Source organism: Rutilus rutilus (genome assembly GCF_951802725.1).
Source record: "Rutilus rutilus genome assembly, chromosome: 11".
Taxonomy (NCBI): Eukaryota; Metazoa; Chordata; class Actinopteri; order Cypriniformes; family Leuciscidae; genus Rutilus; species Rutilus rutilus.
This window is the reverse complement of record NC_140216.1, coordinates 39259092-39274633: the sequence shown is the minus strand read 5'-3', so window position 1 is coordinate 39274633 and position 15542 is coordinate 39259092. Positions and strand designations below refer to the sequence as shown.

Genomic DNA, 15542 nt, shown 5'->3' with positions numbered 1-15542 from the left:
GATCAGTGATTCCTCTGTCTGTTTGAGAGATTCCCAAAAGAGAGACCCACCGCTGGAGAATCCCACTGATCTCACTTTTGCATCCAAATGTGATGAATGAAGCTGCTGCTGATCACTTTTCAGTCCTTCTGAGCTGAAATGAAGGAAATTACAGGCCTATAGACAACACATATGCATCCTTGAGTAAAGCACTGACCACTGCAGGAAACTCATGTAAAAGCACATCTGTCAATATTTCATGCATCAGGAGAACAGTAAATCATTTTGGCTGAGATTCAGAGGTTTAGTTTGTCTTTCTCTGTTGTTTCTTTCTCTCCGTCATGCAGATGTGGTCAGATTGAGGTTCACATCTCAATAACAGACCACAACAGTATGTAAAATAGAAGTCACATATTCCTACATATTTTATGGAGTAAGAGATTTATTTATACATTAACTTATTGATTGATTGTCCTGTTTGGACCTTGACAGAAAGTTTTATTGTATGTTCACAGTTTAAGAGAATCGTAAAAAAAATAATACTGTTAACAACGATTTTAAATTATTTTTTTACGGGAGGACTTTTCCTCAACGAATGACGTCAGGAATGAAAACGAAAGTGTAATCCCATGAAGCAGCCAGTGAAGGGCGACAGTGAGCTCAATACAACACGGAAGAGATGAGATAAACTTTCACTTTAATGTAGATGTGTTCAAGGAGCTCGTTTGAAATATAAATTACACATATTAATGATATGCTGTCTTTTAAAACATGCTCTGTATAGACAAAGGAATATTTTTTCTTATATGTTTATGGCTTCACATTTTTCTTAGCGATGCGCTGCAAGGTAAGAACACGGTTTATTAGTTTCAGTCAACGGTCGACGGCAAAAATCTCGACCATCATATTGCAGTCACAAACATACTAGACAATTTTGTAATAGGTATTATAAAGTTGAATGTAAATTAAGATACATTTTTATAGTATATTTTATAGTAAAGTTTTTTTTCATTAGTTTAAGGTAGTTTTAACAACCATTTGCCGCCTATCGTTTGACATGTGGCAGGAGCGCGCGCTTTTGTGTTGTCTCATATAGTTAGTTTGTGTTTTATATTCCTCAGAGAAACACTTCCTCTACTACGTGTTTACAGTCCTGACCAATGCAAACACATTCCCAGAGTTCAGTGCTGTGGGTGTTGCTAATGGCAGACAGATTAAACACTTCAGTAATGAAGAACGAGTCTGGGTCAGAGACGGTCGAACTGTGTTTGACTGGACAAATACTCCTGAAGATCCACCTGATTCTAGAGACTGGTTCATACATCAGATCAGGACTCTGTCAGACTGCACAGACTCACTGTGTTCTGGTGAGATTAATGCTTTATTTTCATGTTATGAAACTGCGTATATTAATTCTGCAGTATATGAGTTTTTCATGAGTGTTGTTCTGTGATTGTAGATCATGTTCTTCAGAGAATAATTGGCTGTGAACTGGAGAAACTTCCTGATGGAACAGTAACAAATCCTATTGTCTTTGATGAATATGGATTTGATGGAGAGGATTTTATAGCCTTTAATCCTGACACTATGAAGTGGATTGATAAAAGCCCCAAAGCCAAAGAAACCAAAATAAAATGGGATCGTCAAACAGGACGAAACCAAGCCATCAAACATTTCCTCAAGACCTGTGTGAACTGGATCTCGAAGTTTCACAAGACCGAAAAGTGTAAGTTCTGATCAGATCACTTAAATTACACCTGTCTTTGTGTGTGTGTGTGTGTCTGCATGTGTGTGTGTGTGTGTGTGTCTGCATGTGTGTGTGTTTATGTGTGTGAGTGTGTTGATAATTCACCTTGTCATAATTTTATTACCCTAAATTGTTGTTTCCCTTGTGTGTGAAAAATCCGATTTTTTTTTTCACCACACAGAAACCATTGAGACAGAATCAATTTCTGTGCATATAATTTCATTATGATTTTATGTTTCTTTGTGCTCTAGGTTCTCCAGATGTTCATGTCTCCGCAAGTAAATCTCCTGATGATGAAAGTAAACTGGTTCTGAGCTGTCTGGCCACTGGTTTCTACCCCAGAGATGTTCAGATGAACATTAGATCGAACAAATACATTGTTGAGGATCAAACATCTAAAATCAGACCAAATGATGATGAAACCTTTCAGATGAGAATCAGTGTGGAGATCGACAGAAACCATGAAGGATCTTACGACTGTCTGGTCATTCACAGTCGTCTGAGAGAACCAGTTACAGTAGACTGGGGTAAATATGATCATAAATACAGTCTTACAGTGAATATGAATGATCTTTATATCAGATCTTTACTTCTGCATCAATCATATTGTATCAGGAGAACATGATGATGCTGAAATAGATTCATGTTTCTGGTCACAAACAAATTTAGTTAAAGTGCCTCGATTCAGTTCAACAGGTGATAATGTTGATAAAAATACATTTATACTGGTTTTATATATATATCTTCATTCTGCAGATGGAAAATGTTTTGAACGTGGAACAGAATCTCTAAGTCGCATTGGCAGGATCAGTATACCAGGAGCAGTAGCTTCAGTTCTAGCTGTAGCTTTACTTCTCATTTGTTGGCGAATCTACAAACGTGAGTTCTAAATATTCAACATGATTATTGTTGTTTTAAATCTTTTGTTATTAAATATCCTTATTTTAAAGACATTTTTGAAATGGGTGAACTAGTGCTGGACAGTTTGACTGTATACAGGTATTTGAATTATATTTGTCAGACACAAACTATAAGATTAAGATTATCCAACCAATTTTTATTCCTTAAGCCATTTCTAATCTGTGACGCCTCTATTTTAGTAAGAATACTTAATTCGGGTGTAACAATACATCGTATCACAATACAAAAATGCAACAATATGTAGCGTGGATAGTGACAATATTTATTGTGAAGTTCAGCCAAAATAAAAATTACTGTGTGAGAAAATAATTAAAGTTTTCAGAGTTTAAGTGTCAGTACATTAAACTACTATATAATGTTGAATATAATGTATAATAATGCACTGGGGGAATATTAGTGTGTCCTGATAATGCCAAATGTCTGATGTTAGCAGTAAAAGTGGCCGTCATTATTTTAAATATATCTAGTCAGTGACAGAGATCAAGCATATTCATCTAAAATTATTCTGTATTTTCATCTTCAGAATCATGAATATTGTTATTCTGGTGTCTCTATTGTTCTGTGCTTTGGGTTTCCAGCACAAGTCCAAGCCTGTTCATTTACACACACAATGTAATACCAAATTTAGCATTTTAATCAACAGAACATTTAATCAAATGTCTAGTAGTGTCGCAATAATATCGTATCGTGAGTTCAGTATTGTGATGTGTATTGAATCATGACATGAGGGTATTGTTACATTCCTAATATTTTTTATTAGCTTTAAAAAACGAATCCCAGTAATCTGACATGAAGCTCCTCTAGAGTCTCAGCAGCGTCTCAAACTGTGCTCAGATTCAGTCTGCAATCAAATTCACACATTTCTCATATTCTGCTCTATATTCATTTCATATCTCTAGACTCAATACTGTATGACGACTACTGACTCGTGTGTGTGTGTGTGTGTGTGTTTTAGGAGGCAAAGATGATACTAAACCAACCGGATGACTTCAGAAGCTTTAATATGACACTTGTGATGGATAGGCCGCCTCCCCTTATTATCAGCACCCTGTCCCTTAAATCGCTGCCCTTTGCCAGGTTCCCGACTGGAGTGGGTGAGTGAGAGAGATGGGGCGTTGTAAATGAGGACTGGCCTACGTGATGAGGCACACCTAAAGATAATGAAGTCTCTTTCCCCGCACGCTGGTGTCCTCATGGGTCCAGGAAGGGAGAAGCATGTGACACCGCTGAAAAGCTAGAATGCCAGGCGCTGTTTCCCTCATTTTCACGAAGAGGGCGGAGCTTCAAGAGCTCATGCTCCTGCATACTGGAAACTACCCTGGAAATCCAGAGTTCTTGCGAGAGCACAAGTTGAATTTGCTCAGCGAGTTACTCTGGCGTCGAGTAATGATGCTCATTAAATATGCCCCTCGATCTGAGCTGCACCAATCACATCGGGTTATCTGATATAAGCGGCCCAGAGGCGAGCTAAACGACAGCGCTGTGACGTCGAAGTCATTAGTAAACATTACAAGATGGCTATAGATGAACACCAGTTGTTTGAAACGGCTTTGGCCGCTACAATGAACGAGTTAGACTTGGCTTTTTATCTAAAAGAGGAACAGAAGACGCCACTCGAATTGTTCCGATGCAAGAAGGGCGTTTTTGCCGACCAGATACGGCAAAAGTCTAATAGTCTAGAGTCTACCAGTCAGCTCCGCTGGTAGCTAAGCGTAGGGGGCTTTTTGTGATTGGTCACAGTGTTATCCAATTGCATGCAGTGAGATTTTCAAATGCATGCTTGGTGCCGCCCCTCAAACTGGGCGATTTTCATTAGTCGATGCCAGACCATTAATCTTTCAGATTTACTTCTGGATTTCCAGGCTAACCGGGAACAACAAAACAGGGACAATCTCACGCACTGAAAATGTCCGAAACTGTCAGTAGTGGTGTCCGGCCTTATATGTTCGAAGCAGAGTCGGACAATGATGGAGAGACTCGAGAAGAAGTGACAACATGAAGAATGCAACGGGATGTTTCTGAATGGTTAATTGACAAATGTATGTATTTTGTTTTTGGATGGTTATGCACAATATTCCCATTTATTCCCATCATATTTCTTTGGATAAAAACTTAACCCTTTGGTACTCCGACTGATTACACTGTTTTTTTTATTTTTTTTATAACTGTTTTAATTTAACCTTGCTTTTATTTTGTGCTTATTTTCTATGTAAAGCACTTTGAATTGCCATAGTGTATGAAATGTGCTATATAAATAAACTTGCCTTGGTACTGTTCAGTTGGGAGTTACACTTGTACTGACTTACTGTAGGCCTAAATTTTAGTTTGAAAGATGTTCACAGGTCAGCCAAATATCAGAGCATAAGCTGATCCATCTTTATCTTCAGCGTTGTGTTGGTCTTGTCAAAATAAAGTGATTCATTCTCATTATTCGGTTCAACAGAAGGGACTTGAGTCACCTCCATTTATATTAATTACAGCTCTGAGTTTTTATTCCCTTCAGTTGACAGGACAAAAAACTGCAGCCTTAACTATAAACTATACGTACGGCTACTGGTTTATTTTGTTATAGATGTTGGTGAAGGAGGAATTTAGCAGTCTCGAATGAGTTTAAGTGAATCGATTTGTAGATTTGTTTAAAGGTCCGGTTAAAAATCCAACTCATTTCAGGGAATCGGTTCCTTTTAATTAACGATCTAAATAACCTTTTCATCGAGTCTTTACGGGAGTCAGTGTTCTGATGTAGTAAAATTTTGCTGAAAAGTTTTGTTAAATCCGGCTATAGTGCGAAAAATATTTTCCTTAGAGTGTTTTTACCAACATTTCAAAAATCATCAGTAGGCCTAAAGTTATCTCTAAAATTGTCTAATATACAGTTAGCTTTACTACAATAAAGCTAACGTAACAACATTGCCTATGAAATAAAACCACAGAAATAAAAATAATTAACGGAAAGATTAAAAAAGCTTCAATAGCCTACATTAATCCCATAGGCCTACTACAATGGTTTCACAGTGTCAATAATTATTATGATCTCGACGTTATAATTCCCGTTATTTAATTTTTTCAACGGCTCGGATTAAGGAGTAAACGGATTTGGTAAATTAGATTTCTGAGGGAAACGCGAGTCGGTTCAACTGAATCACTGCAAAGAACCGTTCCAAATGAATCCCTCGGTCGAACCGTTCATTTGTTTATATCAGGGAATAAACAGACTCTCATCCCTCCAGAATATGACGGAGCTTCATCGCAGATCGTCAGCCGGTACCGGCGGCTCTCCGCCCGGGATCAGCCGCTCCAGGACCGCGGGTGGTGGAGGTGAAGGAAAAGGCGGATTATCGGCTGGATGTCAGTCTCTGCTGTCTTTCTCCATCCTTCTCCTGGCGTGTGTGTGTGGATTCAGCTCCAGATTGTTCGCCGTGATCCGCTTCGAGAGCCTCATTCATGAGTTTGATCCGTGGTGAGGAACTTTATTCCGTCCTGTCAGATATTAGCGCGCTCTTTACTTCAAACCTCAAACTCTCGATAACTGTGAAAGTCATCTTGTGTTTGATCTGTTGTAGCTGTTGTATCTGTGAGCTGACTACATAGACAGCATCTGTGAGCTGACTACATAGACAGTCACAGCATCTGTCAGATGACTACTTAGACAGCATCTGTGAGGTGACTACTTAGACAGCATCTGTGAGCTGACTACATAGATAACATCCGTGAGCTGACTACTTAGACAGCATCTGTGAGGTGACTACTTAGACAGCATCTGTGAGCTGACTACATAGACAGCATCTGTGAGCTGACTACTTAGACAGCATCCGTGAGCTGACTACATAGATAACATCCGTGAGCTGACTACTTAGACAGCATCTGTGAGGTGACTACTTAGACAGCATCTGTGAGCTGACTACATAGATAACATCCGTGAGCTGACTACTTAGACAGCATCTGTGAGGTGACTACTTAGACAGCATCTGTGAGCTGACTACATAGATAACATCCGTGAGCTGACTACTTAGACAGCATCTGTGAGGTGACTACTTAGACAGCATCTGTGAGGTGACTACTTAGACAGCATCTGTGAGGTGACTACTTAGACAGCATCTGTGAGCTGACTACATAGATAACATCTGTGAGCTGACTACTTAGACAGCATCTGTGAAGTGACTACTTAGACAGCATCTGTGAGCTGACTACATAGATAACATCTGTGAGCTGACTACTTAGACAGCATCTGTGAAGTGACTACTTAGACAGCATCTGTGAGGTGACTACCTAGACAACGCCGTCTGTGAGCTGAATACTTAGACAGTATCTGTGAGCTGACTACATAGATAACATCTGTGAGCTGACTACATAGATAACATCTGTGAGCTGACTACTTAGACAGCACGAGCTGATCATATTTTTTTCCAGGCACATTTTTCCAATTCCAACCACATTAATCTTAATAACTACTATTAATTTTATATTTAATCATTTATAAGTGATATATAATTGTTCATGAAGGCTGGAAATGAAAAACGCCTTATAGGCTATTCAGTTGTGGATAATTATTAGGCACGTTTTCTTTTACAGATAAAAAAAAAAAAGCCAAAAAAGAGATTTAACTCTTTAAAAATGATTAAATGCCCATGAGAAGAAGGATGCAATTCTAATGCAATACTAGAAATGACTGTTAAGGCATGACCCTTGGGTCAGACAAACACAGGTGGAGAAGAAAAGACACATGTTAACTGCAAAAGAATTAAGTGTGAAACCATCAGGAACCCTTTAGTCTCCAGCGCCTCCACTTTCCAGAACTGCAACCGATGGAGTCTCCAGAAGAGATCCTGATATCTTGCACTTCTGGAGACGGTTGCAGTTCTGGAAAATGGAAAATGACCTACACTTAAAGGTGCAGTGTGTGATATTTAGGAGAATCTGTTGACAAATGCAATATCATATTCATAACTATGTTTTCAGTGGTGTATAAAGACCTTACATAATGAACCGTTATGTTTTTATTATCTTAGAATGAGCATTTCTCTCTACACACACCGCGGGTGCACGAAGAACAACATAGTGACGAAACGCGTTTGTCTGTTCAGGGCCACTGTAGAAACATGTCGGTGTAAGGAGTTACACCGACATGTTTCTACAGTGGCCCTGAACAGACAAACGCGTTTCGTCACTATGTTGTTCTTCGTGCAAAGAAGCAAATAAAACACTGACACAGTGATGAACAAGTAGCAATAATATTCGCAATAACATCGTTCAGTCCGTCTCTGCAAAACGGAGACTTCAGGGTATGAGATGTCAGAACGAGACGTGGACGGATGGAGAAAGTGTGCGATCCTGTGGTTTGTTTTCCTCCCGCTGCTCGGTCACACACACACACACACACACACACACAGAGAGAGTTAACCAGTATTGATTACGTTTCTGTTAGAAACACCGCTGTGGTCTGTTCTCCTCGATAACACACACACACACACACACACAGGGGCGCTGCTAAGGATTTTGGGCCCCATGAAAAGAATCTTGACAGGGCCCCCAACACAGCTGAGACTTTTTTCATATTAATTTACATAAAATCATGGTTTATGGTATTTTGACTATCATTCTCATATATTTAAGTCAATCAGACAATTGAACATCCCATGTCCACACCCGTAATTTGTCCTCTGTAATACTGCACTACTTCAGTACTGTAATGTATATACTGTGCATAGCTGTACATGTGTCATATAGTGTATTCACATATATTTATATTTGTATGTATGTGAGGCAAAGCCGTGCACCTGCTGCACCCTGCTCTATCGAAACGTGCTATCTTGTCGAAAAATGCTACCGTAGAGACCTGGGGCCTCATGTACAAAGCGTGCGTATGCACAGAAAAGTGCCGAAGGCTACGATCACTGTCACGGGCGGTCCACTAACAATTTAGGCCTACTTAAAAACCCACCTTTTCTTGTGAAATATTGGGTAACATACTGTCGACCCTTTGCCTCTTTCCAGGGTTTCCCCAGGTTTGATCACCCCAAATTTAAGACTTTTTTAAGACCTTTTTAAGACCACTTTAATGAAAATTAAGACCTACATCGTAAAACACCAGATCAAATCCCAATAATGACTATTACTAACAAATGTTTTAATTAAAAATACATTTATTATAAAAAAAAACTCATTCAGCACAATAAGCACAGAATGGTAAATATCAAACATTCATAACAATAAACAGATAAACTAACTTTTCAAATCGTCTTAGTAAAGTTTCTCAGCATTCAAATTGCTTCAACCATTGCTTCAGAGGGGTAGACAGATAGGTAAGAGAGATATAGATAGTAGGGGTGTAACGTTCACAAAATTCACGGTTCGGTTCAATACGATACACTTGTGTCACGGTTTGGTACGTTTTCGATACAGCAAAAAAGAAATAAATGCCAGAGAATTTTTTTTTTTATTATTATTATTTTATTTATTAAAACTAATACACTTTGACCAATGATGGAGCTATAATAGACTCTTCTTAGGAGCATAAACAAAACAGCTCCTTGGAAAAAAATGAAATGTAACCTAATATTGTAGTAGTTATAAACAAAGGTCTATTTTTAGGTCAGATTAACATTTGAGGGCAGCAATTGTATTCATAATGTCAAAATAAAACCGACGTAATGTTACTTGAAGCCATTATAGCCTACTATTCCTTCCAAACCTCCATGGTTGCAGTTAGTGTTACTACAGTAAATCCATGGTGAATGTTGCTGATCTGTGGACACTGTTTCTTCCTGGCTTCCACGCGCTGTTTGATCCGTTAAAAACGGAGAAATGTGAATGTTTCTCACTAGATCTCACAGCGATGTTATTACTTCTGTGGCGAATTCAAATTATTTATTTACTGGATCTCTTATTAGCGCTGTGTAACAGTGTCGCTTGATCAAGATCGCTCGCGCTGCACTGGTCCAAACTGATAAACGGTCCTTCAACCACACAATAACGAGCAGCCCAGTTTCGTTCCGCTTACATTACGTTTGCACATTTGATGTTGGACAATGTTGTGGTCGCGCCGGCGGTTCTATGATACTTCATCACACCGGCGCTATAAGTGAAGTCAAGCTGTTTGTGTTGCTTGGATACAATTTGGGCGGACTGAACCATTTTATGATAATCGAGAGGGGGAGAGGGGCCCACGGACGTTTGTGTTTCCTAAACAAATACATTTTTAAAATAGAATAGAATAGCAAATAGAATAATTTAAAGTTAATAATTTTTACTATCAAATTTTTTTTAGCACCACAATTTTATTGGGGGCTTCTCTGGGCCCCCTCTTAGTCATGGGCCCCGAGAATCGTCATCGTTTACCCCCCCTTTACAGCGCCCCAGCACACACACACATATGGATTTCCTCCATCGTTTCAGGCTGTAATCCACCGAGTGCTGGATTCAGTCCAAACCGTAGATTAGTAAAGTAAATCAGGTCACAATGTAAAAGACACACTTGTTTTTGTATATGATTGCTGAAGTGTTTATTGCATGTGGGTCCTCAGTGATAGAATAAGCCTGAAAGCGCTTTACTTTTCTCTAGTGAAACTCATAATTGAGGTTTCATCACAGAACAGGGGAATTTAACCTATGAGCTAAAGATTAATTACGTCATTATAGAAACGTCTGAATCCCAGCAGCTCTTTTATGACACACTCATAAAATGGTTAGTTAAAGGCAGAACACACTGTAGTCTAAAGCCCGTTGCACATCGCTGTGTTTTTATATTTCAGATCATGTGACCCTGGTGAGATCTTCGTGATTGACAGCTCAGCTCGACTCTGTTTGTTTGTTTGTTTGTTGTTCTCCTTCAAAACTGCACACTCTGTCCCTGCATAATCCAGTGCATATTATTTGGTGAAATTATAAATATTTATTACATTATTCCTTTTTTTTTTTTTTTTTTTGTGCTGAGTGTTTTGCTGAGTGCTTCATGAATTTGTTTTATTATTCAGCAGTTTTGGGGATCTGAGCAGAGAGTGCACCGCTATGAGACAGTCAAGCTGATTATAATGCTTAACTCCATAATATACTCCATATACTGTTTCAAACATGGACATTTAGAAGATAAAGATTTTTATACTTTTTTCCATTATAGTCTAATTGGTTTCATACCAACAAAAAATATTTCAGGTATTTATGGAGCATATGAGTTTTATATGTTATTTATGAGTTATAAATTATTTTGAAGGGATGCACCGAAATGAAAATTCTGGGCCGAAAACCAAAACCGAAAATTATCAATCAATTCATTATTCCACAATCAATAACTTATTTAACTTATTTAATAATCAACACTCAAACAGTTAACACAAAAGTTTAAATTGCACATAAGGCAGTTTTTACAGTTTGTTGGTTAAATATAAACAATAAACTGTTATAACTTTTTATAACTTTTAGACAGGTTTATTCAGACATACATTAAATAATGAAGACATAAACAGGTTAAATAAAAATATTATGAATATCTAATACAGTGCATATATTTAGCAAAAAGCTCTTCTCTAGATCTAGAGTTATTTTAATGAGTTTATGGACATTGAATAGCTTTCTTGAGTTAAATGTATCGTTAAGTGACACTGTATAATGACTGGTCGAAACATTGATTGATGTCCCCTGAGTGTGTATGTGAAGTTTTAGCTCAAACTACCCCACAGATATTTGTATATAGCATGTTAAAATTGTCACTTTTTAAGGGTGAGCAAAAATGCACAGTTTTTGTGTCTGTCCCTTTACAGTTTTTCTCGATTGTTTACACACATTTTCTGAAAGCATGCCTCATATTCTCAGAACTCTACACACAAATCCAAAAACACACACACAATGGGCAAAACCCCTCAATTCTCCTGCAAAATGAAACTTTACATTCAAAACAATGTTATTTCTTCTCAAAATGGTATTTTGTTTTCAAATGACACACACAAACCATCATATGAATAGACATTTATAAGAACCAGTTGAACACTGATGTGCTCAATGTAAAACACTATGATGAATGTAAAACACTTCTTCTCCATTCATCATAATGACTTAGGCCTTTTTTTGTTCAGTGTTACACTTACTACAGACAGTACATATATAAGTGTGTTGTTAATATTTGAGAATATTGTTTTTATACTCAGAACACACAAATACATGGTAACAAATATATTTTATTTTTCCCACAAAAACAATGTACACAGTGTACATCCCAACCAACACAAAGTTGCACATACAGTGGTCTACATACAAAACAACAGAAGAATTTATTGTATACAGTTACAGTAATAAATAAAAAAAATCCAATGTTGGCTTCATTGCTCCATTGAAGAGCTCACCTGTTGCTCTTTTATGCTAAAGCTCTGATTGCTAATTGTAAAACTGTGTGACGGGTGTTTGCCCATGTGATGAGTCAGTGTGCATATTTGAATGGCAGTGTGTTCCTTGTGAAAACAAGAGATTTTCTGCATGAAAATTGTGCCAAAAGCAGAGAATTGTGTGTAGTGTTTTGAAAAAGGTGTGTTTTAGAACTGCAGTTTGAGTGTAAAGCAGGAATTGTGCTTGTAGTTTAGCAGAATTGGTTCAGGGGGTTGGTGAATGAGTTACATGTTGTGGTCATTGTGTCTCAAGTACCAGAAAATGTGTGTAAACAATCGAGAAAAACTGTAAATGCAAATGAGCTGCTGCTCCCGGCACAGGGGGGCGGAGCTACAACAGCTTGTGTCCTGAAAATTTCAAAAACTTTTTTTGTTCATGTTTAAATGTATGTAGCTGATGTGGAGTTAACGATCTTCTAGTCATTGATTAGCATATTCTGTCATGATAATCTATAAATCGTGTTCAGAGGGCGGGGTTTATGTAAATTCTAGGGTTGGTGATGTCACTAACCCGGGAGGAATGTGGTGTAGTCTCTACCAGCCGTTTGTTGTAGTCCTTAAAAAGCGATTTCTTTAAAAGCAAATATCTCTCTTTGCTTTGAACTTTGAGCGTTGTAACTTTGCAGATGTTGTTTATGCTCAAACAGCAACATTACACACTAACTAAAGTTAGAAAAGTGAAATCATAATCAAACACCCCTTTAAATGAGATGGGCTTCATTTCTCATTCATTGATAGACGCTGAACTCAGTCAAAACGTGCCATCGGAGAAGCGCTGATTAATGTGTGTCTGGTCTCTGATTTCGGCCCAAAAACGATAATGGCTGATTTGGCTGAAAATCTTCGTTAGCCAAAATTTCAGTGCATCCCTACCCTAGTATTCAGTGAATGTGTGTATCATATCTTCACAAGGTTTGAAGGGCACAGTAAGTGTATTTCGACTCTCAGTTCCTAAGTTCCCTCCTGAATTATTTACTCATGTGCCATTTAAGGTGTGTGTGTGTTTTGATGTGTGTGTTAAGATGATGATTGTCTCAGTGTCTCTTTAACACTCTGCATGTGATGTGAGAATCCAGAGAGAATTTTGAATTCCAGTTCCAGAATTCCAAAGTTCCATTAGAATCATCTGTTGTGTTGTTTTTGTGTCGTTGTGTTTTTGTTGTGTTGTGTTGTGTTGTGTTGTTGTGAGCAGCTTCTTCTGAAGGTTTGAGTGTTTAAACTCGCGCTGATGTGTGTAGCTCTGCGAGCGGCTCTGGGTTTGAGCGATAAACAGCTTCGTTTGTCTCTAGTAGCAGAAAAAGCCTCCGGTGCTTCAGCGACTGATTCTCTCTGAAGAGCTTCTCTCCTTCTGAAGGAAAATCAATCTCTTTGACTGAAGCTGCTCTTGTTTCTCTCTGTTTAATCTGAGACGTCACAGAGAAATCTGACTGAAACAAACTTCTGTGGCTCTTGAACCTGCTCATCTGAAGCTTCTGAAGTCATCCGGTTGGTTTAGGATCATCTTTGCCTCCTAAAACACAAACACACACACACACACACACACACACAGACACAGACACACGAGTCAATAGTTGTCATACAGTAAGAGTCTAGAGATATGTAATGAATATGGAGCAGAATATGAGAAATGTGTGAGTTTGACTGCAGACTGAATCTGAGCACAGTTTGAGACGCTGCTGAGACTCTAGAGGAGCTTCATGTCAGATTACTGGGATTCGTTTTTTAAAGCTAAATGAAAAATATTAGGAGTGTAACGATACCCTCATGTCATGATTCAATACACATCACAATACTGAACTCACGATACAATATTATATTGCGACACTACAAGACATATGATAAAATTTTCTGTTGATTAAAATGCTAAATTTGATATTACATTGTGTGTGTAAATGAACAGGCTTGGACTTGTGCTGGAAACCCAAAGCACAGGACAATAGAGACACCAGAATAACAATATTCATGATTCTGAAGATGAAAATACAGAATAATTTTAGATGAATATGCTTGAACTCTTTCACTGACTAGATCTATTTAAAATAAAGTGAGCCACTTTTTACTGCTAACATCAGACATCTGGCATTATCAGGACACACTAATATTCCCCCAGTGCATTATTATACAATATATTCAACATTATATAGTAGTTTAATGTACTGACACTAAAACTCTGTAAACGTAAAAAAAATTTCACACAGTAATTTTTAATTTGGGAGAACTATCCACAATACATATTGTTACATTTTTGTGTTGTGATATATTGTGACACGATATATTGTTACACACCCCTAAAAAATATGAATAAAAGCTATATAGTATATATAAACACTGCTCCAGTCGTCTGTGAGTGTTTGTTTGTCTCTGTTTGGCAGAGATGATTGTGTGTCTTTTCTCTGGCATTAACAGCCGGTCGGCTGGCTCTGGCTTCTCTGTGTGTGTGTGTGTGTGTGTGTGTGTGTGTGAGAGAGAGAATATAACAACATCATCCTCGTCTCTGGTGGCACACAGACTGTGTTTAGGCAGTGTGTGTGTTGCCGGTTGGCAGACTGTCAGTCAAACACAGACACATGGACCCGATCATCAGACCCACAGGAACATGAAAACAGAAAACACACAGTGATGGAGGAGGAAAGACAGTTCAGTGCCTGCATGTTGAGTGTGTGTTTGTGTGTGTGTATCTGCCCACAGTTTTCTGAAATGCTGCTGAAGTGACTCAGAAAACAGCAACACCGAGGTCAAGGGAATGCATGAACTGGTCAAATGTAAATCTTGAAGAACACTTGAAAAGCAGAAATGCACCAGTGTGATGGACATGTTACTAATGCCAAATGCATGGATGATTGTAAATGCACAGAAACTGATCATGCATGGGTGTCTGACGAGATTTAATTAATCTCTTTCTTCTTACTTCTTACTTCTTAATCTACTAGAAAATGATGTTTATTCAGCCAGTGCACATACCTGTATTTACATCCTGTTTTCGGTCGAAGTCCACAGTAATCGATTGTCGAGTTCACGCGCGTGCTTGCGCGCTGGAAGCTGTTTCATGCGGGGGGGCTGAGGGCTGGGTTGGAAAATGTGACGTCATTATGTTGTGGCTGACGACATGAAATTTCTCTGTACTGTTTAGGCTATGTGTTGTAGCCATTAAAGAAAACATATTTGTTTTCATATTTATGTTTAAATATTATAGGCTAATGTAAATTATTTTATTTTTTTTAATCAATGTTGATTATGAAAGTGAGCATGCAGCATGAGAAAGATACATCATGCGCAATAGCCTATGAGACATGGAGTGGGTAAGACATGATTTTGACCACTTTATTGAGTTTTGTTTTGTAGAAAGACTCTGTTTAAAAGATTTTCGTTTTGTATAAATTGAATCTTAATTTTGATCAATATTTTATCAACCAACTGCCTGTATTTAATAAACAAGCAGCAAATTAGCAGACAATGTAATAAGGCGCCGGCACATCACTTGTATTGCACGTGAACTGGAGGGCGCCGAAACTCAGCTTGTG

General features: G+C 38.1%; 1 protein-coding gene across 1 annotated transcript; it reads left to right on the top strand.

Annotated features, from left to right (window-relative positions):
• The first annotated feature begins 576 nt into the window (after positions 1–576).
• Positions 577–5085, top strand: LOC311299871 (zinc-alpha-2-glycoprotein-like). The gene is made up of 6 exons (XM_084423769.1): positions 577–826; positions 1101–1346; positions 1439–1705; positions 1978–2253; positions 2483–2605; positions 3603–5085. Exons 1-6 carry the CDS (start codon positions 751–753, stop codon positions 3632–3634), a joined length of 1020 nt encoding a protein of 339 aa, XP_084279895.1. The 5' UTR covers positions 577–750; the 3' UTR covers positions 3635–5085.
• The last annotated feature ends 10457 nt before the right edge of the window (positions 5086–15542 follow it).

Bases quoted from the DNA above. Each gene is read 5' to 3' on its own strand.
- LOC311299871 (XM_084423769.1), top strand. From the start codon at position 751: ATGCTCTGTATAGACAAAGGAATATTTTTTCTTATATGTTTATGGCTT. The intron at 827-1,100 runs GTAAGAACACGG...TATATTCCTCAG, and splicing joins TCTTAGCGATGCGCTGCAAG to AGAAACACTTCCTCTACTAC. The intron at 2,606-3,602 runs GTGAGTTCTAAA...TGTGTGTTTTAG, and splicing joins TTGTTGGCGAATCTACAAAC to GAGGCAAAGATGATACTAAA.